The sequence below is a fragment of the Salvelinus sp. IW2-2015 genome, unplaced genomic scaffold (assembly GCF_002910315.2).
Source record: "Salvelinus sp. IW2-2015 unplaced genomic scaffold, ASM291031v2 Un_scaffold16525, whole genome shotgun sequence".
Taxonomy (NCBI): Eukaryota; Metazoa; Chordata; class Actinopteri; order Salmoniformes; family Salmonidae; genus Salvelinus; species Salvelinus sp. IW2-2015.
Genome location: NW_019957627.1, coordinates 412,629 through 439,999, shown reverse-complemented (window position 1 = coordinate 439,999; position 27,371 = coordinate 412,629). Strand labels below are relative to the sequence as shown.

The window sequence follows — 27,371 nt, the reverse complement described above, 5'->3', positions numbered from 1 at the left end:
CATTATCAAACCTAACTGCATCCCCAGCCCTGGTATATCACAGACTGATACAACCTAACTGCATCCCCAGTCCCTGGTATATCACCAGACTGCATACAAACCTAACTGTCATCCCCGATGCATATTCACAGACTGCATACAAACTAACTGCATCATAGCCCTGGTATATCACAGACTGCATACAAACCTAACTGCATCCCCAGTCCCTGGTATATCACCAGACTGCATACAAACCTAACTGCATCCCAGGCCCTGGTATATCACCAGACTGCATACAAACCTAACTTCATCCCAGTCCCTGGTATATCACCAGACTTATACAAACCTAACTGCATCCCCAGTCCCTGGTATATCACCAGACTGATACAAACCTAATGCATCCCAGCCCTGGTATATCACCAGACTGCATACAAACCTAACTGCATCACCAGGACTGCATACAAACCTAACTGCATCCCCAGTCCCTGGTATATCATCCAGACTGCTGTGACTGACCCTCCCATCCGTCTGCCGAATTCTTTCTCTTTGCTCTTGTTTTCCTAATAGGATGTCGGTTGGAGCGGGAGGGTCTCAGTGAAATGGGACACACCTGGGCTCGTGTGTCCAGGATAAATGCACCTCTTCCCATTCATTGAGGAGACTCTCCATGCAGACACAGACAGATTTTGGTTGTGGCATTTTTTGTGGGCTATTTTGGTTGTTTGCGTTGGCACCTTTCACACCCCTCATTATCACATGTATACACGCGACACTCACTTACACTACTGACCAAACACACACCATTGTTAATTGTATTTACTTTTACTTCAGTTAATAAATATATTTTGTTATTCTTTATCTCACGTTGTCTCACTTTTGTCACGGTCTTTCGAGCCGGTTCGTGACACTATGGTCAGGAGCTGGAGCCCAACTAATGGAGACCAGTTGAACCCAACTAAAAAAACCCAACTAAAACATGACTCAGATCAGAAGAGCAGAGAACATACAGAATGATGCAGGGAAAATCCCAACATCAACAATAAGATAGATCCATGATGGGGAAACAAAGCTTCCTGAAGCATTGATCTTTCAGCCAATGTCTCAAAAATAGGTTCATTACTCAAGGCTTGAGCAAACAGAATTTAGAACAGCCAAATTATTATAGATGACATCCCACACCGTAGCACGTAGCAGCATAGCCTTTATGTCATTATATAGATGACATCCCACACCGTAGCACGTAGCAGCATAGCCTTTATTCATTATTATAGATGATAGCACGTAGCAGCATAGCCTTTATGTCATTATTATAGATGACATCCACACTGTAGCGCATAGCCTTTATGTCATTATTATAGATGACATCCTATACCGTAGCAGCATAGCCTTTATGTCATTATTATAGATGACATCCCACACAGTAGCAGCAAGCCTTTGTCATTATTATAGATGACTCCCACACCGTAGCACGTAGCAGCATAGCCTTTATGTCATTATTATAGATGACATCCCACACCTAGCACGTAGCAGCATAGCCTTTATGTCATTATTAAGATGACATCCAACCGTAGCAGCATAGCCTTTATGTCATTATTATAGATGACATCCCACACAGTAGCAGCATAGCCTTGTCATTATTATAAGATGACGTGTCACGTTCCTGAGGGTCTATGTATACAGTCTGGTGATATACCAGGGACTGGGCATGCAGTTAGGTTTGTATGCAGTCTGGTGATATACCAGGGCCTGGGGATGCAGTTAGGTTTGTACAGTCTGGTGATATACCAGGGACTGGGCATGCAGTTAGGTTTGTATGCAGTCTGGTGATATACCAGGGCCTGGGCATGCAGTTAGGTTTGTTTTCCTCTAGCTATTCTCCAGTTTGCTCCCAGCAGCTTTCATAGAACAAAGATCACTGTTAAACTAGGCTGCAGAGCGTTCCTAGTTCGACAGATAATTCAACCAGTGTGTGACCAGTGGGTTGAATATGAAACTGCCTTAAATACAGATGTGAAGGATACTATGTTTTAAATTCTCACTCAAAATATGCACTGCTCTATTTGAACGTCTCAATATAATATTATTATGTAATTAAAGGAATTAAAAATAAATTTGTCTGCAAATTATTTAAAAAACATATAAAATTAAAAAAAGTACCTCAAATGCGTTTCCCACTCCAGTCAACAGACGGCGATGTGCGTCTTTCAGGCGATGCTGCTAGCGTGACGTTTAATCTAGTGGACGGGACGGATCAACAATGAGTCAGTCACCATTTTTATTTTTACCTTTATTTAACTAGGCAAGTAGGTTAAGAACAAATTCTTATTTTCAATGACGGCCTAGGAACAGTGGGTTAACTGCCTTGTTCAGGTGCAGAACGACAGATGTTTACCTTGTCAGCTCTGGGAGTCGACCTTGCAACCTTTCGGTTACTAGTACAACGCTCTAACCGCTAGGCTAAAACATTTAGACTGTTTCTGTGCATATTTGCCTCTGTTTTAAATATACTTCTGACATCTAGTTAATTGCCCCCATTTAAATGTTATAGGTACATTGTTAGTCAACTAGCTGGCTTGATAAGTTAGCCTAGCACTAAACTAGTCGCTCATGCTAACGAACTAGCTAGCTAACATCCCCGACCTTTAGCTCACTGATGTATTCCCCCCATGCTAAAGAGGAGGTCTGCTGGACGGAGAAAGAGGGTCTGTGGCCGAACATTGTCGTGAAAGATGAGAAGGAAGAGAAATATGTTACAATACAAAAACAAGTAGAGGGTGAGGCTGTTACCGTGAAAGAAGAAGAGAAAGACGTTTCAGTGAAAGAAGAAGAGAAAGACGTTTCAGTGAAAGAAGAGGAAGACACGTTCAGAGTGAAAGAGGAGGAGGAGGATGTTACAGTAAAAGAAGAGGAGGAAGAGAAAGAGGAGGATGCAGTTTTTGAAGTGAAGGAGGAGGAGGGGGAGATGACTGTCATATTGACAGAGGAGTCAGGAGATCTGATTACCAGCAGTAAGTACTGTCTTAAAAACGGGCACTAACTATCCAAACTTTTTGAACGAATGTGTTGTTTTAAAGCAGCATGCTACTGAAATTCTATACTTGAAAATGTTGTTCTGTACCATAGGAATTTATGTTATAATGTTAAAGCTAAATTTGAAAATGGGTGATTTAAATCTCAGGCCATATACCATGGGTATGACAACATGTATTTTTACTGTTCTAATTACGTTGGTAACCAGTTTATTATAGCAATAATCAAATCAAATTTTATTTGTCACATACACATGGTTAGCAGATGTTAATGCGAGTGTAGCGAAATGCTTGTGCTTCTAGTTCCTAACAGATGCAGGTAAAGTAATACGCAATGAAGTTAATATCTAACCTACAATTCCACAACTACTACCTAATACACACAAGTGTAAAGGGATAAAGAATATGTACATAAGGATATATGAATGAGTGATGGTACAGAACGGCATAGGCAAGATGCAGTAGATGGTATCGAGTACAGTATATACATATGAGATGAGTAATGTAGGGTATGTAAACATAAAAGTGGCATTGTTTAAAGTGGCTAGTGATCATTTTTTACATCAATTTCATTATTAAGTGGCTGGAGTTGAGTTAGTATGTTGGCAGCAGCCACTCAATGTTAGTGGTGGCTGTTTAACAGTCTGATGGCCTTGAGATAGAAGCTGTTTTTCAGTCTCTCTGTCCCTGCTTTGATGCACCTGTACTGACCTCGTCTTCTGGATGAAAGCGGGGTGAACAGGCAGTGGCTCGGGTGGTTGTTGTCCTTGATAATCTTTATGGCCTTCCTGTGACATCGGGTGGTGTAGGTGTCCTGGAGGGCAGGTAGTTTGCCCCCAGTGATGCGTTGTGCAGACCTCACTACCCTCTGGAGAGCCTCACTACCCTCTGGAGAGCCACTCGGTTTGTGATTTATGGCCATATACACGGCTAAGGGCTGTATCCAGGTACTCTGCGTTGCGTCGTGCATAAGAACAGTTTTTAACCATGCTATATTGGCCATATACCACACTTCCTCGGGTCTTATTGCTTAACTGTGACATGTGTATACCTCAGAGTCCCCCCCACCACCACAAATCACAACTTTATTGTCTCAACAAATGGCAAACAAGTTATAATTGAAACATTTGACGTGTGTCTATTGTAGACTTTGCGTGGAGTGTGTAACCTGCAAAAAGCAGATTTCTAAATAATATTGGAGAAATACATAAAATAAGAAGCATTATTGACATGAAATGGACAGTGGTTATGGGAGACTAAACATATAGCAAAAGGACAAGCGTTTTGGGGAGACTGAACATATTAGCAAAAGGACAAGCGCTTGGGGGAGACTGAACATATAGCAGAAGGACAAGCGCTTTGGGGAGACTGAACATATTAGCAAAAGGACAAGCGTTTTGGGGAACTGGAGAAGCGTTTTGGGGAGACTGAACATATTAGCAAAAGGACAAGCGTTTTGGGGAGACTGGAGAAGCGTTTGGGGAGACTGAACATATTAGCAAAAGGACAAGCGTTTTGGGGAGACTGGAGAAGCGTTTTGGGGACACTGAACATATTAGCAAAAGGACAAGCGTTTTGGGGAGACTGAACATATTAGCAAACGTTTATTAGTCGACAAAACATTGGCAAAATAGCCAATTCAAGGAAAGGCTATATATTATTAAGAGCTCTGCTCAGCCTATAAATATGACATTATATATTATATATGAGCTCTGCTCAGCCTAAAACATGACAGAGCTCTGCTCTGCCTATAAACATGATATTTTATATTATTATAGAGCTCTGCTCAGCTATAACATGACATTATCTATTATTATAGAGCTCTGCTCAGCCTATAAACATGACATTATCTATTATTATAGAGCTCTGCTCAGCCTATAAACATGACATTATTATTATAGAGCTCTGCTCAGCCTGTAGACATGGCATTATCTATTATTATAGAGCTCTGCTCAGCCTAAAACATGACATGATCTATTATTATAGAGCTCTGCTCAGCCTATAAACATGACATTATCTATCATTATAGAGCTCTGCTCAGCCTATAAACAAGACATTATCTATTATTCTAGAATTCTGCTCAGCCTAAAATACGACATTATGTAGCCTGGCAGGTTGGAGCATTTTGCCAGTAACCGAAAGGTTGCTGGATCAAATACCCGAGCTGACAAGGTATAAAGCTGTCATTCTGCCCCTGAGCAAGGCAGTTAACCCCCTGTTCCCCGGGCGCCGATGACATGGATGTCGATTAAGGCAGCCCCCCGCACCTCTCTGATTCAGAGAGGTTGGGTTAAATACGGGACACACATTTCAGTTGAATCCATTCAGTTGACTAGGTATCCCCCTTTCCCTTTTATAGAGCTCTGCTCAGCCTATCAACATGAAAGCAAGGTTAGATTTAATGTTCCACATTATTATTATTATTATTATTATTAGGGCAGCCACCAATTTTCATTAAATTATGGAATGTTCTGAAAACTGCCTTCAGGTTTTTGAGGAATCTAGCCCCACAGGAAGACAGTTTTATTTTAGGTTTAATTCAGTTCTCTGTTTAGTATTTAACTAAATACTCTGTTTGTCTTTGGTAGGAGAGGGACCAGACTCTCACTCTGACAGCGGGGAGACTCCTTCAGGGGAACCAGACCCAGAGACGCCCAAACCAGCGCGACAACACCACTGTTCCCAGTGTGGAAAGAATTTTAAGTGGTTAAGGAACCTGAAAGTACATGAGAGAACGCATACAGGAGAAAACCCTTACGATTGCTCCCACTGTGGAAAGAGTTTTACCAAGTTAGGGAACCTAAAAGAGCATGAGAGGACACACACAAGAGAAAAGTGTTTCCAATGTTCCCAGTGTGGAAAGGGGTTTACCCAGTTACGGTACCTGAAACAACATGAAGAAATACACACAGAAGATAGGAAGACCTACCACTGCTCTCAGTGTGGAAAGATATTTACTGGGTTAGGGAACCTGAAAATACATATGAGAATACACTCTGGAGACAAGCCTTACCACTGTTCCCACTGTGTAAAGAGTTTTACTCAGTTAGGGAGCCTGAAAACACATGAGAGGGGACACACTGGAGAGAAGCCTTATCACTGTTCCCACTGTGGGAAGAATTTTAGGTGGTATGTGAGCCTGAAGGAGCATGAGAGAATACACACAGGAGAAAAGCCGTACCACTGTTCCAATTGTGAAAAGAGTTTTACCCATCAAGGGAGCCTGAAAGTGCATGAGAGAATACACTCAGGAGAAAAACCTTACCAATGTTCCCGGTGTGAAAAGAGTTTTACCCGGTTAGGGAGCTTGAAAAGGCATGAGAGAATACACACAGGAGAAAAGCCTTTCCAACATACTAAGACACAGGAGGAGAAGACATACCACTGCTCTCATTGTGAAAAAACATTTTCCCAGTCAGAGGACCTGAAATCACACGAGAGAATAGAGAGGCTGTGTTCTGACTTATGTTTTTGATTGAGAAATTGTGTTTTTGTTCATGCTACATTAAATCATATTGTATGAATGAAAACATACTGAAAAATAGGTCAACATTTTATTTTCCAGATCAAGACATGATCATGTCAAATCGGATTAAAATAGTTAAAAAATATATATTATGAACTTAAGATTGATTGAATGCAAGTGTAAACCCCTACATGTTGTTCACTATACAATTGAGATATTTCAAAAATGTTAATTATTAAATAGATTAATGTTAGTATTTCTTCATTCAGATTGTCATTGTAAATGCGAATTGGTTCTCAATTGACATATCTGATTAAATAAAGGGGAAATAAAGTATATGCCATATTATTTATGGGAGTCTATTTGATTCTAAATTCTGACATATAAAGTGTGTATGTGAAAACAATTTTTAAGATGCTGCGTAGTGATTTTCCAAACTCACTTCAAAGAGAGAGACTTGAGGATGTGACATGTTTGTGACATCACTGCTATTTCCAATCTGAGTGTCCATTCCATCCTTTCCTCTATTTAGAATCTAATAGTGTTCCTTTCTTCTATTTAGAATCTAATAGTGTTCCATTCCATCCTTTTCACTATATAGAATCTAATAGTGTTCCTTTCCTCTATTTAGAATCTAAATAGCAGCAGCCTCTAATGTGCTAGTGATGGCTATTTAACAGTCTGATGGCCTTGAGATAGAAGATGTTTTTCAATCTCTCTGTCCTAGCTTTGATGCACCTGTACTGACCTCGCCTTCTGGATGATAGCGAGGTGAACAGGCAGTGGCTCGGGTGGTTGTTGTCCTTGATGATCTTTTTGGCCTTCCTGTGGAATCGGGTGCCCCAATACCCCAGGATGCTCTCAATTGTGCATCTGTAAAAGTTTGTGAGGGTTTTAGGTGTCAAGCCAAATTTCTTCAACCTCCTTCTGAGGTTGAAGATTCGCTGTTGCGCCTTCTTCACCACGTTTCTGTGTGGGTGGACCATTTCAGTTTGTCAGTGATGTGTACGACAATGAACTTGAAACTTTACACCTTCTCCATTGCGTCCCATCGTCATGGATAGGGGGGTGCTCCCTCTGCTGTTTCCTGAAGTCCACGATCATCTCCTTTGTTTTGTTGACTTTGGGCAAGAGGTTATTTTCCTGGCACCACACTCCCAGGGCCCTCACCTCCGCCCTGTGAGTTGTCTCATCATTGCTGGTAATCAGGCCTACTACTGTTGTGTCGTTTTAAAAGTTGATGATTGAGGCGTGCGTGGTCACGCAGTCATGGGTGAACAAGAAGTACAGGAGGAGGCTGAGCACCCATCCTTGTGGAGGTGCTTTTTTCCTACCTTCATCACCTGGGGATGGCCCGTCAGGAAGTCCAGGACCCAGTTACACAGGGCGGTGTTCAGACCCAGGGCCTCAAGCTTAATGAAGAGCTTGGAGGGTACTATGGTGTTGAATGCTGAGCTATAGTCAATGAACAGCATTCTTACATAGGTATTCCTCTTGTCCAGATGGGATAGGGCAGTGCGATGGTGATTGTATTGTCTGGATCTATTGAGGCGGTAAGCAAATTGAAGTGTGTCTAGGGTATCAGGTAAGGTAGCTCCTTGACTATATGATCCTTGACTAGTCTCTCAAAGCACTTCATGATGACGGAAGTGTGTGCTACGGAGCAATAGTCATTTTGTTCAGTTACATTTGCTTTCCGGGCTCCTGAGTGGCACAACGGTTTAAGGCACTGCATCTCAGTGCAAGATTTGTCACTACAGTCCCTGGTTCGAATCCAGGCTGAATCACATCCGGCCGTGATTGGGTGGCGCAACGGTTTAAGGCTGCATCTCAGTGCAAGATTTGTCACTACAGTCCCTGGTTCGAATCTAGGTGGAATCACATCCGGCCGTGATTGGGAGCATAGGGCAGCGCACAATTGGACCTGTGTCGTTCATGTTTAGCCAGGGCCAGGGTAGGCCATCATTGTAAATAAGAATTTGTTCTTAAATTACTTGCCTGGTTAAATAAAAATAAATATTGGGTACAGGAACAATGCTAGACATCTTGAAGAATAGATTGAATATGTCTGTAATATGTCTCATAGTAAAGGGTCTGAATACTTATGTAAATAAGGTATTTCTGTTTTTTATTTGTAATAAATTTCCGATAATTTCTAAAAACCTGCTTTCGCTTTGTCATTATGGGGTACTGTGTGTAGATTGAATGACATTTTCTATTTAATCCATTTTAGAATAAGGCTGTAAGGTAACAAAATGTGGAAAAAGCCAAGGGGTCTGAATACTTTCCGAATGCGCTGTAAACTAAAGTTGAAAAAAAAGTTATTTAAGTACATTTAAAATCATCTTTGCCTGAAAAAAAGATATTTCCTCAACTGCGTTTCCCACTCCAGACGACGATGTGCGTCTTTCAGGCGATCCTGCTAGCGTGACGTATAATCTAGTGGACGGTTCTTCATAAACAGCATAACCACCTCGGTAGCTTGCTAGCCAACATCGCTGAAAGATTCAAGCTCTTTAGACGCTTTCGGTGTATTTTAGCTACTGTGTTTTAGACACACTTCTGTCGTATCTACTTGTTAACATATTTAATTTAATATTACATTTTTTATTATTCAGCTATAGTAGCTGGCTGGGTAAGTTAGCACTAGCCTAGTCGCTAATGATAGCTAGCTAGCTAACATCCCCGAACATGAGCTCCCTAAACTACTCTCCTGTTAAAGAAGATGAGGTCTGCTGGACGGAGAAAGAAGCTAAGTTACATAGAAAGAAGAAGAGAAAGACGTTTCAGTGAAAGAAGAGGAAGACGCGTTCAGAGTGAAAGAGGAAGAGGCTGTTACTGTGAAAGAAGAGGAGAATGCCGTTTTTGGAGTGAAGAAGGAAGGGGAGATTATTGTCACATTGAAAGATGAAGAGGAGGAGATGATGGGAGATCTGATTAACACCAGTAAGTACCGCTTAAATGTGTTTTTAACTTTGGATATTCGGAGTTCTCTCGTCAATACCTCTTCGATGAAGGGCCCTAGGATGATGACTGATATGTCTAGAATCAGACGACGTAGAGAACAAGCTACCCCTTGTTTTTTCCGTTCCGTTTCCAAAAAGTGACTTAACATATATATTTGAGAAGGGTCTATCTGCTGACTGCAGACTGGGGGCACGGCATGTAGTGATTGTCATGTAGTGATGTTTTACTACACACCGTGCCCCCCATGCGAGAGTTGGGTTGGCTACACCAAAGATGATGGATATACTGACAAGATGTCTCTGCCCTAACAAGGGGAGTCGTTGTCCACAAAGCGACACTGCGGGTTGTCTAGCGCCCGCCTATCCTGTCTTTCGATTGGTGGATACATCTTATTGTTGTAATCTATTTTTTTATATTCTATGAGGGTTGTTGACGTCAACCGCCAGTATTCAATGGAGAGAGATGCTGAGCTACTAGCATGAATATGCATAGTGATCTGGAGACAACTCCTATAGTGTTTTTATCAAAGTTGTCGGTGTGTCACGTGTCCACATAACAACTTAAACATTACGAAACATCTGTTGGATCAAGTAAACCTCACGTAGTAAATAAGTCATTAATTTCGTTGTTGACCAAATTCGATACTTTCCACATTGGGTTGATAATTGTTTCCACTTGGATACAACCTACTGTAGCCTACTGGCATGACCTAGAGAGTTACAACCTACTGTAACCTATTGGCATGACCTAGAGAGTTACAACCTACTGTAACCTACTGGCATAACCTAGAGAGTTACAACCTACTGTAGTCTACTGGCATGACCTAGAGATATAAAACCACTTGGATACAACCTACTGTAGCCTACTAGCATGACCTAGAGAGTTACAACCTACTGTAACCTATTGGCATGACCTAGAGATACAACCTACTATAGCCTACTGTTTTGACCTAGAGAGCTAAAGTTGTAAAATTCCTTGATTTTAAATGAATATTTTCCAGTAATAATGATCATTTGTATCTTCCTATCCACATGTGGGATCCATCTCCTTTGTTGTCCACTTTACACCAATAACAGACAACTACTGTGGGACTCCCAATCCCGGCCGGATGTGATACAGCCTTGATTCGAACCAGGGACTGTAGTGACGCCTCTTGCACTGAGATGCAGTGGCTTAGACCGCTGCGTCCGTGTGTGAGTTAACTATTAGAATGCTGTACTAGAATGCTTAAAAGGCCTCTAAAGTTTTAAATATCGGTTATCGGTATCGTTTTTTTGGGGCAAGGAAAATATTGCATATCGGTATTGTCCAAAAATGTAATATCAGTGCATCCCTTTATTCTAAAATGCATCACAATACCCCATAATGACATCACAATACCCCATAATGACATCACAATACCCCATAATGCCAAAGCAAAACAGGTTTAGATTTTTTGCAAATGTATTGAAACTATTCCCCAGGATAACTAGTCTCAGAGTAATGTAAGATCCCAGGATAACAAGTCTCAGAGTAATGTAAGATGCTTGGAAAAAGAAGCTGAAAAAAATAACATAACGGCACCATTAGAACTAAAATGTGTCGCCTGGATGTCAGACCCCAACCCTCCAAACTGTAAATAAATAATAAAATGTGTCACCTGGATGTCAGACACCCAACCCTCCAAACTAAATAAATAATCAAATGTCGCCTGGATGTCAGATCCCCAACCCTCCAAACTGTAAATAAATAATAAAATGTGTCACCTGGATGTCAGACCCCCAACCCTCCAAACTGTAAATAAATAATAAATTTTCACCTGGATGTCAGACCCCCAACCCTCCAAACTGTAAATAAAATAATAAAATGTGTTCCTGGATGTCAGACCCCCAACCTCCAAACTGTAAATAAATAATCAATGTGTGACCTGATGTCAGACCCCAACCCCCCCAAACTAAATAAATAATATAATGTTCGCCTGGATGTCAGACCCCCCCACCCTCCAAACTAAATAAATAATAAATGTGTCCTGGATGTCAGACCCCCAACCCTCCAAACTGTAAATAAATAATAAAATGTGTCCCTGGATGTCAGACCCCCAACCCTCCAAAATAAATAATAAAATGTGTGCCTGGTGTCAGACCCCCAACCCTCCAAACTGTAAATAAATAATAAAATGTGTCGCCTGGATGTCAGACCCCCCAAGAGAAAAAAAGATAAGCTACTTCGGGAAATGCCATTTTACTACGTGTATTTACAATTCTGAAAAAGTACAAAAACTTATACGCCCTGTAAAACATGTGAATTACAGATGACCTAAACCCTCCAAACTGTAAATAAATAATAAAATGTGTCGCCTGAATGTCAGACCCCAACCCGCCAAACTGTAAATAAATAATAAAATGTATCGCCTGGATGTCAGAACCCCAACCCTCCAAACTGTAAATAAATAATAAAATATGTCGCGTTGATACGTTTACTGTTACTGGGTCGAGACAAAGGAATGCTGTAAACAAATAATCCAAAATATTTTTGTCAATGAGACAGGATATAAACAAAGGAATTACGTAACCACCTTTTGTGACTGATGTTGTAAGGCAAACTAGATGATCAAAACATTAGATCACATCAAATATGCCTGAGTGGTTTTGCCTCCTCCCAAACTATACGGGATACTACAGTTATAACTATACATAATTATTCCAAAGGTGGGCTACTTACTATCCACTGTTTGCAAGCCACCGTTGCTGATCTATGAGCATGTTGAAGACTTGTTGATGTGGTGTTGAATGTGAGCCATAGCCGCCTCCGGAGAGTCAAAGGTGTCGTCTTTACCATCATGAGAAAGCTACAGGCGGGCCGGGAATCACAGTCCGTACTTCACACCTGGATGGTCCCGTAACAGTCGTTTTGCCTGCCCGAAAGCGGCTTTGCTGCCGGAGAATAGTGGGTGAGTAGTCCTGGTAGATATAGAAGCTCTGTCCCTGAAAGCGGCTTTGCTGCGGAGATATGGGTGAGTAGTCCTGGTAGATATAAAGCTCTGTCCCTGAAAGCGGCTTCTGCCGGGAGATAGTGGGTGAGTAGTCCTTGTAGATATAGAAGCTCTGTCCCTGAAAGCGGCTTGCTGCCGGGAGATAGTGGGTGAGTAGTCCTGCGTAGATATAGAAGCTCTGTCCCTGAAAGCGGCTTGCTGCCGGGAGATAGTGGGTGAGTAGTCCTTGTAGATATAGAAGCTCTGTCCCTGAAAGCTGCTTGCTGCCTGGAGACAGTGGGGGAGTAGTTCTGGTAGATAGAGAAGCTCTGTCCCTGAAAGCTGCTCGCTGCTTGGAGACAGTGGGGGAATAGTCCTGGTAGATAGAGAAGCTCTGTCCCTGAAAGCTGCTTGCTGCTTGGAGACAGTGGGGGAATAGTCCTGGTAGATAGAGAAGCTCTGTCCCTGAAAGCTCAGAGTGGTATTGAGGGCTCAGGGAATCTCCATCTTCTCATGGAAAAAGTGCACTGGAAGAATGATGTCATGGGGCCTCTCTCACCGATGCCACAATCAATCTGGGGCTTCTCATCCATGGTGAGAAAATCCTTAAACATGGGCACCCTCATAGATATCATCCTGACCAACTTGCCCTCCAAATACACCTCTGCTGTCTTCAACCAGGATCTCAGCGATCAATGCCTCATTGCCTGCATCCGTAATGGGTCTGCGGTCAAACGACCACCCCTCATCACTGTCAAACACTCCCTAAAATACTTCTGCAAGCAGGCCTTTCTAATCGACCTGGCCCGGGTATCCTGGAAGGATATTGACCTCATCCCGTCAGTAGAGGATGCCTGGTTGTTCTTTAAAAGTAATTTTCTCACCACCTTCCTTTCGAAAAATGTAGAACTAAGAACAGATACAGCCCTTGGTTCACTCCAGATCTGACTGCCCTCGACCAGCACAAAAACATCCTGTGGCGTACTGCACTGGCATCGACTTTTCATAGCAGTCAGGAACCAATACACACAGTCAGTTAGGAAAGCAAAGGCTAGCTTTTTCAAACAGAAATATGCATCCTGTAGCTCTAACTCCACAAAGTTGTGGGACACTGTAAAGTCTATGGAGAATAAGAGCACCTCCTCCCAGCTGCCCACTGCACTGAGGCTAGGAAACACTGTCACCACCGATAAATCTATGATGATCGAGAATTTCAATAAGCATTTTTCTACGGCCGGACATGCTTTCCACCTGGCTACCCCTAACCCAGCCAACAGCTCTGCACCCCCGCAGCAACTTGCCCAAGTTCCCTCCCCCCGCCTCTCCCTCACCCAATTCCAGATAGCTGATGTTCTGAAAGAGCTGCAAAATCTGGACCCCTCAAATCAGCTGGGCTAGACAATCAGGACCCTCTTTTTCTAAAATGATCCGCCGCAATTGTTGCAACCCCTATTACTAGCCTGTTCCACCTCTCTTTCGTATCGTCTGAGATCCCCAAAGATTGGAAAGCTGTGGCGGTCATCCCCCTCTTCAAAGGGGGAGACACTCTAGACCCAAACTGTTACAGACCTATATCCATCCTGCCCTGCCTTTCTAAAGTCTTCGTAATCCAAGTGAACAAACCGATCACCGACCATTTCGAATCCCACCGTACCTTCTCCACTATGCAATCTGGTTTCAGAGCTGGTCATGGGTGCACCTCAGCCACGCTCAAGGTCCTAAACGATATCATAACCGTCATCGATAAAAGACAGTACTGTGCAGCCGTCTTCATCGACCTGGCCAAGGCTTTCGACTCCGTCAATCACTGCATTCTTATCGGCAGACTCAACAGCCTTGGTTTCTCTAATGACTGCCTCACCTGGTTCACCAACTACTTCTCAGATAGAGTTCAGTGTGTCAAATCGGAGGGCCTGTTATCCGGTACTCTGGCAGTCTCTATGGGGGTGCCACAGGGTTCAATTCTCGGGCCGACTCTTTTCTCTGTATACATCAATGATGTCGCTCTTGCCGCTGGTGATTCTCTGATTCACCTCTACGCAGACGACACCATTCTGTATATATCTGGCTCCTTCTTTGGACACTGTGTTAACAAACCTCAAAACGAGCTTCAATGCCATACAACACTCCTTGTGGCCTCCAACTGCTCTTAAACGCTAGTAAATTAAATGTATGTCGCTGCCCGTTCCCGCCCGTCCATTATCACTACTCTGGACGGTTCTGACTTAGAATATGTGGAAAACTATAAATACCTAGGTGTCTTGCTAGACTGTAAACTCTCCTTCCAGACTAATATTAAGCATTTCCAATCCAAAATTAAATCTAGAATCAGCTTCCTATTTCGCAGCAAAGCCTCCTTCACTCACGCTGCCAAACATACCCTCGTAAAACTGACTATCCTACCGATCCTTGACTAAGGCGATGTCATTTTCAAAATTGCCTCCAACACTCTACTCAGTAAACTGGATGCAGTCTATCACAGTGCCATCCGTTTTGTCACCAAAGCCCCATATACCACTGCTCTCGTCGGCTGGCCCTCGCTACATATTCATCGCCAAACCCACTGGCTCCAGGTCATCTATAAGTCTTTGCTAGGCCGCCTTAACTCAGCTCACTGGTCACCATAGCAACACCCACCCATAGCACGTGCTTGAGGAAGTATATCTCACTGGTCATCCCCTAAGCCAACACCTACTTTGGCCACCTTTATTCCAGTTCTCTGCTGCCAATGACTGGAACGAATCGCTGAAGTTGGAGACATATCTCCCTCACTAACTTTAAGCATCAGCTATCTGAGCAGCTCTCCGATCGCTGCAGCTGTACACAGCCCATCTGTAAATAGCCCATCCAACTGCCTACCTCATCCCCATGTTTTTATTTACTTTTTTTGCTCACACCAGTATTTCTACTTGCACATCATCATCTGCACATCTATCACTCCAGTGTTAATGCTAAATTGTAATTACTTTGCTACTATGGCCTATTTATTGCCTTATTGCCTTTATTGCCTCTAATCCATTTGCACATAGATTTTTCTATTGTGTTATTGACTGTACTTTTGTTTATCTTACGTGTAACTCTGTTGTTTTTGTCGCACTGCTTTGCTTTATCTTGGCCAGGTCGCAGTTGTAAATGAGAACTTGTTCTCAACTAGTTAAATAAAGGTGATTTATTTTTTATGAATTGTTCATGACTTCTTCCAGTGATTTTTCCTGTTGAAAAGTGATATATAAATACAGTAAAGTATAAAAACACTAAAGGGAAACAAATAAATGTTTTGAGCGAAATAGTTTTTTTTTTTGACAACTGCAAACTAGAAGGAGTGAGTGATGTCATAGTAAGGCCTTCAAGGAGTTGGCTTGATGGGAAGTCGTGATGTCATCCAATAGGCGACTGATCTTCATGTGAATATTCGTTATTCTTTTAAAAATCCTTCTTGTTCTGTCAAGTTGGTTGTTGATCATTGCTAGAAAACCATTTTCAAGTCTTTCCATAGACTTTCAAGATGATTTAAGTCCAAACTGTAACTAGGCCACTCAGGAACATTCAATGTCATCTTGGTAAGCTCCTCCAGTGTAGATTTGGCCTTGTGGTTTAGGTTATTGTCCTGTTAGTACAGTTTTTTTGTATTCAGATGTCTGAAATGCTCTCTACCTACGTAACATTTAGTTTCCTTATATTACGCTGGGAAAACAGTTTTCATTGGCACAGAAATTCTAAATAATTTCAGAGTATGCAAAATCCAATGGTTCTAACCGAGAGTCACCTTAACTTTATAGACAAGACCCAAATGGATACTGTGATTAACACGGTTCTTCAATAATTACACATAATTCTTAATACTGTAGCTGTTAGTCACATGTTCAACTATCATCAGCTGATCCAGGAAATAATTTTCTGAATGACAATCACATGACAAACATCACGACATGCAACAACAACCAAAGTGCTTCTTCATTCATTACTCTGGTAAAGACAGTTATGCCGTGCTCCACGTTGGATCCAACATCCCTAACAAATTGATGTTTATAGTGTGTTATTGTCTGCTTGATTTACAGTAGGGTCTCGTTAGTCTGTTTGGACACAGAGATACTTACCTCATAATGTGTAGAGAACTGTTCCTTGATGGATAGGCTATTGTACAACACACAGAGCTATTTTCCTATATTTGTTGTTAGGTGAAGTTATGGGTCCTACAGTAGGTCTATGTTATTGTTAGTGTAAGTTATGGTTCCTACAGTAGGTCTATGCTATTGTTAGGTAAAGTTATGGGTCCTACAGTAGGTCTATGCTATTGTTAGGTAAAGTTATGGGTCCTACAGTAGGTCTGTTATTGTTAGGTGAAGTTATGGGTCCTACGGTAGGTCTATGTTATTGTTATGGGTCGTAGAGTACACTATGTATGTCATACAACAACAACCAAAGTGCTTCTTCGTTCATTACATAGGTATATTTGTTGTTAGGTGAAGTAATGAGCCAATTTAGCAAACAGTGTACAAACCCTCATTGTCAGGCTGATGGAAAAGCTAGCCAAAGAGCATTTTACTGGTTGAAGGGTTTTTTAAGTACAAAGCGGTTGATTTGCGATGATGACACAAACATTATTTTAAGCAGGACATTCAAACGAGCCTTACAATTTTAATCCAAAGTAGTGTGAAATACACTCATAAGCAACCTGGAAATGGAGGTTACTCCCCTGAGATTTCCCATATTCACATTCAGAATACATTGTGAAAAACTAAAATCTTTGCTCACCATTTTTGCTCCTGGCAGATATACTACATCCATAACTATCGGTTTCCTCATTAGCGGGGAGGAGTTTCTACAACTAAATTTCATTTGCATCGACCTCGTGCATTTGCATCGCCCTTATAGCTGTAATCAATGTGGGAAGAGTTTTACTCAGTCAAACAGCCTGGTACAACACCAGATAACACAAACAGGAAAGAAATCTCGAGATAATCTGATAAAAGATCTCTGATCAAGTAATAGAAAATACATACATGAAGGAGTTGTTTCATGATATCAATGAATTAATGTCACAATGTAGAATGTTAACACATTGTAGTAGGAGTATTTGAATGATGTCACAATGTAGAACCCTAAACGTTTGCCCCCTTATCAATTGATTTCAACATGATATGGATATTAGCCTCAGGGGGAAAATCCAGGCCCTGAATTGGAAGAGTACTGTTAAGATCTTTTTTTAAATGTACTAACAAAAGAGTTGTGTTACACTTACCACGTTGGTGACCCACTAGAATCATAATTTAACACTTCAAAATGTAGCGAGCTGTTTTACAAATTGTCCTCTAACCAGGGATGTACACATTACTCCCAGATTCCGTGTGGTTTTTGAGCTGTTAGTTTTAACAGGACGTGCAACCTCATCTCCCTCCTCTCGCACAATTGATTTTAGCATGATATTGATGATTTATGACAAATTAGTCTTGCGTTCCTTTGTTTAGCGACCCCTAAATTGAAATGCATCACTTCAAATGTAGCTGACTGCAGGTTGTCCTCTAACCAGTAAGCTAAAAGATATCTCCCATTTCCATGTGTTTTTTTAGATGTTAGTTTCAACAGGAAGTACAACCTGATTTCCCCCCCTAATCGATATCAGTGATTTATTGCTACTTGTCAAAACAACAGCGTTTTAGGTGCTTGTGTCCATGGTGAAGACAACTTGGTTTCTGATTGTCTCAAGGTTGGGCAGTCAAAGATTTGTGTTTTGTGTTTAGCCAGTGCGTTCCATGGATCACAAATTATTTTGATTTTCCGTATTGGAGATTGAGTTTTGTTTGGGCTCGTTCCAAGGGGACGAGAGTTCTAGAAGCTAGTGAGTTAGGAAGGGAAAAAATACACGTTTTTTTTCTTGTTTAATTGTTGACAGCCAGTAGACACCATGTTTATATTGGTGAAGGTGAAGCATTGTAGTTGATTATATTGTGAAATGGAAGTTGTTTTCTGTTGGTGGTAAGCATTCTCTTAAGGTGTTACAGTCTTTGGTTTTTCCATTTATGTTTTGAGGTTGGACTTTAGGACGAACTGAGTGGTGTCACCTCGTTTGTGTTACACCTGTGCTGGCTTGTCCATCTCGTTAGTGGGAAGGTGTTTCACCTGAGCTGGTCCAGGTTCTATTTAAGAGTGTCTGGCCCAGTACTCCAGTTGTATTGATAGATGTGGAGAGTCAACACCTTTAGTTGTGCTACCTTTTTGGTTTGCTTCCTGTCTTTTAGTTTGGTGTGGGTTTTTCTTTTGTTTGCCTCTTCTTGGGCAGATTTAGTGGGTCTCATGGTGGGTGTCTTTTATGTCCCAGTTGTTGTTACTAGTCAACTTTCAGTGGACACAGAGCAAAACTGCAACATTATGTTATAATACTTTTATTGGATCAAATGGTTGTTTTCTGCAACAGAATAGAGGGTTCTTAGAACTATTGTGTCTGTGTGTTCTACTGAGGATGGGCCTCTGGGAGAAAACACTGACAGGAGATTTACAATGTCTTTTGGGTGATAAAATCTAAAGAGACCGCATTCCAGAGCATGAGGTTAATGTTTCTGTTCTATATGGTATAGAACAGAAACATTAATGACCACAGGGCCAGACCCTGGTCTCTACACAAAGAGTACTGTTTTTACAGCAGATACTGTCTGCTGTGAATTATAAGTATCTTTCATACAAATCTTAACCTTGTGACCCGTTCTATACATCTATTGTTGGTCATGTAGGTTGAAAGGGGTGTATCTTGGCTGTAAAAGACCTTTGTACTTTTGTATCGGGGCTCTCAACGAATCATCTGGGGGTGATTTGTCTACCAGCCATCATTATCGTAGAGCACTCAATTTATTCACTTTATATGTGTACGTTGTATTGACCTGCTCCCTTATTAAGTGAATAAAGATTTAGTTTAAGAATAACTCTGACTTGTGGGATAAGTTTGTCTCATTTGATATGAAAGAAATTAACAACATTCGGGGATGTTAATCTTCACTTGGTGACCACTCCTGACGACCTGGGTAAATGGTGCACCAGGGTTCCCTCAAACTTGGGATCTCAGGGACACCACACTTTGGGAATGGAGCAGATGGACCCACCTTTGATCTGAGAGGCAGCGAGCCGAGTGGATACCAAATCTCAAACCTAGTTAAAAAAAGAGGTGAGCGAAACACATAAAGTGTCGTTTTTAGAAAAGCCTCGTAGGCTCTGAGTGTGTATTCCTGTATTTTCCCAGTATGGGAGGAGTTGCTAGATTTATTGAATAAACATTTTTCCATAAAGTTAGTGAACCAAGGTGGCTGACTAGCTGTTGATGTTGAAGAAGCGTCCCGTCCACAAGATTATCTGTCACAATGGCAGAATCACCTGAAAGACGCACATCGCCTAATGCTGACTGGAGTTGGTATCGCAGTTGAGAAAATACTTTTAGACAAAAAGCTAAAAAGCGACTGCCTCTATAAACCAACGACTCCCTTTGAAAACGGCGATGTGGCATCAGAAACATTTATTATAGTGTAAAAATGTACTACAAAGTGTAGCTAAATAGAATAACTTTGGTCATACCCACTCAGCGTCCAAGGACATGGAATTATGGGCGATATCAGGTCTGTCTGTTGTGGCCGCTATTTCGCCCCAAAATAGTCATCCCAAATTGGGCTGTGTATAACTATGTAAATGTCTCTCGGACAAGGTGACTTTTATCAATATACACTCTAAAAGCTAAAGGTTCCTGGAGTGTCCTTTAGGGGTTCTTCAAATTGAAACTCTGGGAGAACCCCTATAAGTTCTTTGAAGAACCCCTTATAATGGTTCCTCAAAGAACCTTTTGGGGTTCATTTTTTAAAAACTCCCTGTCCACCCTCCCTCCATTATAAAAACATATTTTAATAACAATATTGACTTAAATAATTAATTGTTTATTTAGTGGCACCGCAAATGTGAATTAATATTGACAAAACAATTTACCAAACATTACAAAATTGCAAAATTTCTGCAGACATGTCAGACCATAATAAATAATACATTTACTTTGTACAGTGCTTTTCATGACATTTAAAAAAATATATAATAATAATGATGTACAATAAAAACAACATACATTAAAAATGAATCATAGGTAAACTAACAATATTGTAGACTTGATGCTAAATACAGATTTTTCAGCTTTAGTGTGTATATTGTATCCACTTAGTTATGTTAGGAAGTTTGCCATCTTTATGACCGGCCCTGGTAACTCCACCCCAACTTCTCTTATCCCCCAGAACACAGTAACTTAACAACATAAGTGTTTTTCTGACATTTTTGGGAAATTTAAGGGAAAATAAAAATACAGCCCTAGCAGAGCCCCAAGTCCCATTGGGACGTCCTCAAGGGCGTGGATGTTCTCCCCATCAAAGGCCAGCGGGATTTCACTCTCATGGTGAAATGGATTTCTGCCGATGTGCAGTAAAGGAGTGAAGAGTGGTGAAATCTGTGTCAACAAAAGTAAGAAAAGATTAATACACATACAAAGAACATAACAAATGTTAAGCTGTAGTTTTATATAAGCATGCACACCTATGTTTATGAAGAAACATGATTTGTGCATAGGCATACCTTGTCACGGACATAAAGGGTCCTCATTGAAGAGGTTGGGCAAGAGCAGAATCGCTGCTGGGGTCTCCAGTCCTAGTAAAGTAAAGCAATGATGTTACTACACTTGCTAATTTTATTACAAAATACATTAGAGAAAGGGGAGGAATAAGAGCAAATCCCTCTTCTGTATTGTCCTTCAGGGACTGTCAAAATAGCAGGATGATGTCCTCACCACTGCCTCGCCTCTCTACCTCTGATAATCCTTGAATTATCTTTTTGTCTATATCCAATCCATGGACTTGATTCATTTCTGACAAGATCTGAAAAGATAATTTGCACACATCTGTATCCTAATGGATTTCAGTTTGTATTGACTGCTATGTAGGTTAAATGTACACTTCAAATGCAGCTGTCCTACAACATATCTGTACCTTCTTCTTGATCCCAATTGCATTGTGTCCATGTTCTGTCCTATAAGAATTTCAAAGGAAGAGAAAATGTGTCAAAGAATAGTCTTTAAAAAACATAAATATATATATTAAGTAAATATTGAAAGATAAATGGCATCGACATACAATGTAATGCAAAATAGAAGAACATATTGGAGAAAGCACTAGCCAAAACAATACTGCCATACAGTAACAGTACTGTCATACAGGCCTAATATCACATTTCAAGATATCTTTGTACACAAATTGTTCAATATTTTAGCAGGCTGACTTGAAAGATTATACTCATTATTTTGCTGCGTGGCAATACTGTGTTTACATTCTGAAGGGCATTTATACAATAGAGGTAGTCTAGACACTATTAATACCATTATGCATTTGAATCCCATCTACAGCTACCATCTAAGATATTAATTTCCCTCCACAAGGGGGCGGACATGTAACGTTTCCAAAATGGGATAGTATTGTACATGTAACGTTTCCAAAATGGGATAGTATTGTACATGTAACGTTTCCAAAATGGGATTAGTACATGTAACGTTTCCAAAATGGGATAGTACATGTAACGTTTCCAAAATGGATAGTACATGTGTAACGTTTCCAAAATGGGATAGTACATGTAACGTTTCCAAAATGGGATAGTACATGTAACGTTTCCAAAATGGGATAGTACATGTAACGTTTCCAAATGGATAGTACATGTAACGTTTCCAAAATGGGATAGTACATGTAACGTTTCCAAAATGGGATAGTACAATGTAACGTTTCCAAAATGGATAGTACATGTACGTTTCCAAAATGGGTAAGATTGTACATGTAACGTTTCCAAAATGGATAGTATGTACATGTAACGTTTTCCAAAATGGATAGTATTGTACATGTAATGTTTCCAAAATGGGATAGTATGTCCATGTAATGTTTCCAAAATGGATAGTATTGTACATGTAATGTTTCCAAAATGGGATAGTATTGTACATGTAACGTTTCCAAAATGGGATAGTATTGTACATGTAATGTTCCAAAATGGGATAGTATTGTCATGTAAACGTTTCCAAAATGGGATAGTATTGTCCATGTAATGTTTCCAAAATGGGATAGTATTGTCATGAAACGTTCCAAAATGGGAGATAGTTGTACATAAACGTTTCCAAAATGGGATAGTATTGTACATGAAACGTTTCCAAAATGGGATAGTATTGTAATGTAACGTTTCCAAAATGGGGTAGTATTGTACGTGAAACGTTTCCAAAATGGGATAGTATTGTACATGAAAAACGTTTTCCAAAATGGATAGTATTGTAAATTAAACGTTTCCAAAATGGGATAGTATTGTACATGAAAACGTTTCCAAAATGGGATAGTATTGTACATGAAACGTTTCCAAAATGGGATAGTATTGTCCATGTAATGTTTCCAAAATGGGATAGTATTGTAAATGAAACGTTTCCAAAATGGGATAGTATTGTACATGTAACGTTATGCCCCCTTGTGAGTGAATAGCATTGCATGCTGTAGCAGGCTATATAAAGAGGAAGACCTCCATTGACGATTCAATTCGTTGTAACATCTCGTCTGGACAGGTCACCGTCCTTAGTTAGTTAGTTAGTTAACGCTAGCTAGTTAATTCTCACAAAAGTGAGAACTGCTCTAGATTGGAAACTTACGTTAATGAGTGTAAAGCCATGCTGGCTTTATGGAAACGATATACAATATATGGGAAAGAATATAGTTCAGGGAAATAATACAAACCTAGTTTTGCCTAGTTAGGACATAACGTTAGCTATACAACACCGACGGTCAAACCCGGCTTTCTAATGTTTACGGTAATTAGCTATAGTAACGTTATGGAAGCCATTAATAGAAAACCATCATTATCCTCGTTATTCATTATTATGTTATATTATTATTTAAATTATTTCGAGACATATTCAGAGCCAAACATCTCCCCAACTTACCTTTTTAACTGTTGTCGCATCCAAACTTGTCACCATCGTTTTCAGTTGTAATTGCGAAGTTCCCGGAAGAAGTCCAGCAACAACCGAGGTTCCTCGATGAACCCACCTTCTAACAAGTTCTTTGAAGAACCTTTTGGGTCTGTTTTTCATTATTGACCAAGAACCCTACGGTTCTTAGGGGATCTGAGAACAACTCCAGTTGAACCCTTCATTTTTAGAGTGTAGTCGGCTCTATTTACTCTCAGATTCAAACATGCTGATTAGCATCAACGATCAAGTCAGCTGCTCCAATACAGTATGAGGTGGGACGGTGAACTGATATTGACCTGGGCAGTCAGCTGCTGCTGCTCCAATACAGTAGGAGGTGAGACGGTGAACTGATGTTGGTGAACTGACGTTGAACCAGGCAGTCAGCTGCTGCTGCTCCAATACAGTAGGAGGTGAGACGGTGAACTGACGTTGAACCGGGCAGTCAGCTGCTGCTGCTGCTCCAATACAGTAGGAGGTGAGACGGTGAACTGACTTTGAACCGGGCAGTCAGCTGCTGCTGCTCCAATAGAGTATGAGGTGAGACGGTGAACTGACGTTGAACTGGGCAGTCAGCTGCTGCTGCTCCAATACAGTATGAGGTGAGACGGTGAACTGACGTTGAACTGGGCAGTCACCTGCTGCTGCTCCAATACAGTATGAGGTGAGACGGCGAACTGAAGTTGAACTGGGCAGTCACCTGCTGCTGCTCCAATACAGTATGATGTGAGACGGTGAACTGGGCAGTCAGTCATTCATTCTGTACTATGAGTCTGGTCTAACATTGTTGGTACTGAAAAAGCCTACTGCACATTGTGGTGGAAATTCTAACCATTCAGGAGAGACTTTGTCATTTCTTCAAACAATCAACCTTTATTTGATAAGAATTGTAATAATGTAGCTGGTCAGCCCTGCACTCTGAGGTGGAAGGCCGAGAGCTCGATGACACAAGGAGTTCAGTAGCCTTATATAGTCAAGCTATCTTGTGCATATAGAAAACACGTGATCTTGGTATGTGTACGTGTGTGGAGAATAAGACACAAACTAACTGTGAATTGGTCGTCTCGTTCTGTAGCAACAGCGAGTTATTCTAGTTTTTCAGTGAGGTGTCAAAACAACAGGAAATCACTCTAGACACAGTTCCTGTGAAGTAGATCAATGGTTCCCCGAATTGGGGCAAGCATGCGCCTTTGGCCTGTCTGTTGAGAGGGTGTGTGGTTGCACACCCACACAAACATACACATAAACTTCTCAACCTTAAGGAGATCCTTCAACACATTAGATGTCATATCAATTTAGAGGTTAACATAGATTTTCCCTCACAACATTGCATAGAGAGAAATCAGACCCAGCCTGAACTGTGTGATGTAGTAGGGAGGGTTAGTTTCTCTAGAGATAAATCAGACCCAGACTGAACTGTGTGATGTTGTAGTTTCTAAAGAGAAAAATCAGATCCAGACTGAACTGTGTGATGTAGTAGGGAGTTGTAGTTTCTCTAGAGATAAATCAGACCCAGACTGAACTGTGTGATGTAGTAGGCAGTTGTAGTTTCTCTAGATAAATCAGACCCAGACTGAACTGTGTGATGTAGTAGGGAGTTTTAGTTTCTCTAGAGATAAATCAGATCCAGCCTGAACTGTGTGATGTAGTAGGGAGTTGTAGTTTCCAACAGGCCAATAATCTACCTAGTTTAGCGCATAAAACGTTGTAATTAACTTCAATGACCATAATCGACTGCGCACTTACTTGTCTTGTCTGTGTTTCTTTTACACCTGTTAAGTTCTAAATAAAGAGTAAAAACTCAGACGATAAGTAAAGCTCAAACCAAGTTTATTCACCCACTGAGTCACAGCTGCATAAGACCAAGACATATTCACACAAGCGCTGGTATTTAACCCTTTATGCTGAGTCTCCTCCTTACACCTCTGTTGCTAGGCAGAACATTAGTCACATCAGTTCTTCCTCACTTCATCTGACCTCGGCCTAAATTCCTCCCTCCTCCCCACCTCACGGCTGTCCTGTTGACTTGTACCAGACTGTGGCCCTTCTCCTCCCACCTCACGGTTGTCCTGTTGACTTGTACCAGACTGTGGCCCTTCTCCTCCCCATCTCACGGCTGTCCTGTTGACTTGTACCAGACTGTGGCCCTTCTCCTTCCATAGGATCCCTGACGTCTAACAATAACACATTCTGACAGAATCTAAATGTTCTACATTCCCCTCTCTCAAACAGTGACATGAATAAGGATATTTCATATTTTCAAGATCAGAAGTCATCCTTCACCTGCTATGTAAAAAAGACAGCATTGACCATCGTGCATTCTTCTATCTGGGATATTTGGGACATCCCTACCCTAACCCCTAACCTTAACCCTTTTAAATGTCAACTTCAATGGGTTAGGGACGTCCCAAGGATGTATCTCTACCTGAAAATACATGATCGAAGTGATTGATAGTTGGTATTCAGCAGTCATAAAGCCTTATTTACTTTAATGAACTACTAAAATAGTGATTTTGTCAGACAGCAGCTCTACACTTTATTGACTGACTGATCCATTCATCCTTCCATCCCTCCACAGCCTTCCTCTCCTCTGAAGACCCAGTGAGGGTGGAGCTCAGTCAGAGAGCTGTTGAGGGACTGGTTAGGAAGAACACTTCTACAGCCAGAGAGGTGAGAGGTCACACAAGGTTTAGATGGTAAATATTTATATTCCCTTCGCGGTTCATCACGTCAGCAAAAGGGAATATGTTCCATCATCCATGTTTATTTACATTAGTGGAAATTCTCACCCCTTTTGGCTGTATGAAAGTTAATTTCCCCTCACATGCATTTGATATAATTAAGGTCATTTGTGTCAAATGTACTTTTCCCCACTCATTCACCCCATCTCTTTACATTGCTGATGAATATTCGATGGCCAGACTCAAATTCCGAACACAATGCCCATCCTGGCAGATCTAAACCTAATGCAGCACATTGTGACTTTTGTGCATCCAGACCTAATGCAGTTTGGAGTGATCAGAAGTCACATTTAGGTGCCAGGTGTAACTGAGGCCATAGATGCTCCATATCCATTACGAGTGTTTTATATAATATGACTAAATGTGTTTCTTTCTGTGTTGCAGGGGCAGTCAAGAAATGGAACTGCAAGCCCACAGAACATGACATAAGCAGAGCTGTGGGAGACCACCTCAAGCCCCTGGTTGAGCCGGGGGTGGTGTTTACCACTCCTTCAGCAGGCTGGAAAAGTGTGATTGATCTGTATGATCCATTTGTTTGTTTCAATTTTCAGTAGTTGAATCCTTTGACACTGATTTTCATACTAGGAGTCTGTTGATAGGTTAGTCATTGGGTTCATTTGTTGAAATCAAGTCAAGCTTTATTTATACAGCACATTTCAGACATGGATGCAACACAATGGCTTCACAGGAAAAAACAATGATAATAAACAGTACACAACATAAGAGGATAAAAAACAGTAGACTATTGAGCATTCTAAGGAAATGCCATTGATTACAATATTAATTGGATGCAACATCCAACCACAAATATAAGCTTGTTTTTTAGGAGGGGTTCTGAAAGACACTAGGGGGGTGTCCACTGAAAGTTGACTAGTAACAACAACTGGGACCTAAAAGACACCCACCATGAGACCCACTAAATCTACCCAAGAAGATGCAAACAAAAGAAAAACCCACACCAAACTTAAAGACAGGAAGCAAACCAAAAAGGTGGAGCAACTAAAGGTGTTGACTCTCCACATCTATCAAGACAACTGGAGCACTGGGCCAGAAACTCTTAAATAGAACCTGGACCAGCTCAGGTGAAACACCTTCCCACTAACGAGATGGACAAGCCAGCACAGGTGTAACACATACTAACTAAAGAGGTGACACCAATCAGTGCATCCTGTGCTAATGAGCTATACCTGCTGAAGTCCAACCTCAAAACATAAAATGGAAAAACCAAAGCCTGTAA

The 27,371-nt window shown here is 41.1% G+C and overlaps 1 protein-coding gene and 1 long non-coding RNA gene across 4 annotated transcripts; one reads left to right on the top strand and one right to left on the bottom strand.

Moving 5' to 3' along the window:
* The first annotated feature begins 2,212 nt into the window (after nt 1-2,212).
* LOC112080836 (zinc finger protein 135-like) lies at nt 2,213-26,946 on the top strand. Of its 3 annotated transcripts, XR_011479571.1 has the most exons (3): nt 8,929-9,420; nt 25,972-26,063; nt 26,519-26,946. XR_011479571.1 is itself a non-coding variant. In XM_070442728.1 (2 exons), the coding sequence occupies exons 1-2, from the start codon at nt 2,633-2,635 to the stop codon at nt 26,686-26,688; spliced, it is 525 nt and encodes a 174-aa protein (XP_070298829.1). In that variant the 5' UTR covers nt 2,213-2,632; the 3' UTR covers nt 26,689-26,946. The 3 variants fall into 3 exon arrangements, 2 of the variants coding, with proteins under 2 accessions (XP_070298829.1, XP_024002540.2); XM_070442728.1 differs by lacking the exons at nt 8,929-9,420; nt 25,972-26,063 and adding an exon at nt 2,213-2,987; XM_024146772.2 differs by lacking the exons at nt 8,929-9,420; nt 25,972-26,063; nt 26,519-26,946 and adding exons at nt 2,215-2,987; nt 5,597-7,373.
* Nucleotides 20,430-24,377, bottom strand: LOC111979331 (uncharacterized). The gene is made up of 4 exons (XR_002896241.2): nt 23,367-24,377; nt 21,394-21,433; nt 20,984-21,282; nt 20,430-20,858 (listed from the first exon to the last, which is right to left on the bottom strand). It is a non-coding gene; the product is annotated as an uncharacterized lncRNA (long non-coding RNA).
* Nucleotides 26,947-27,371: the final 425 nt, after the last annotated feature.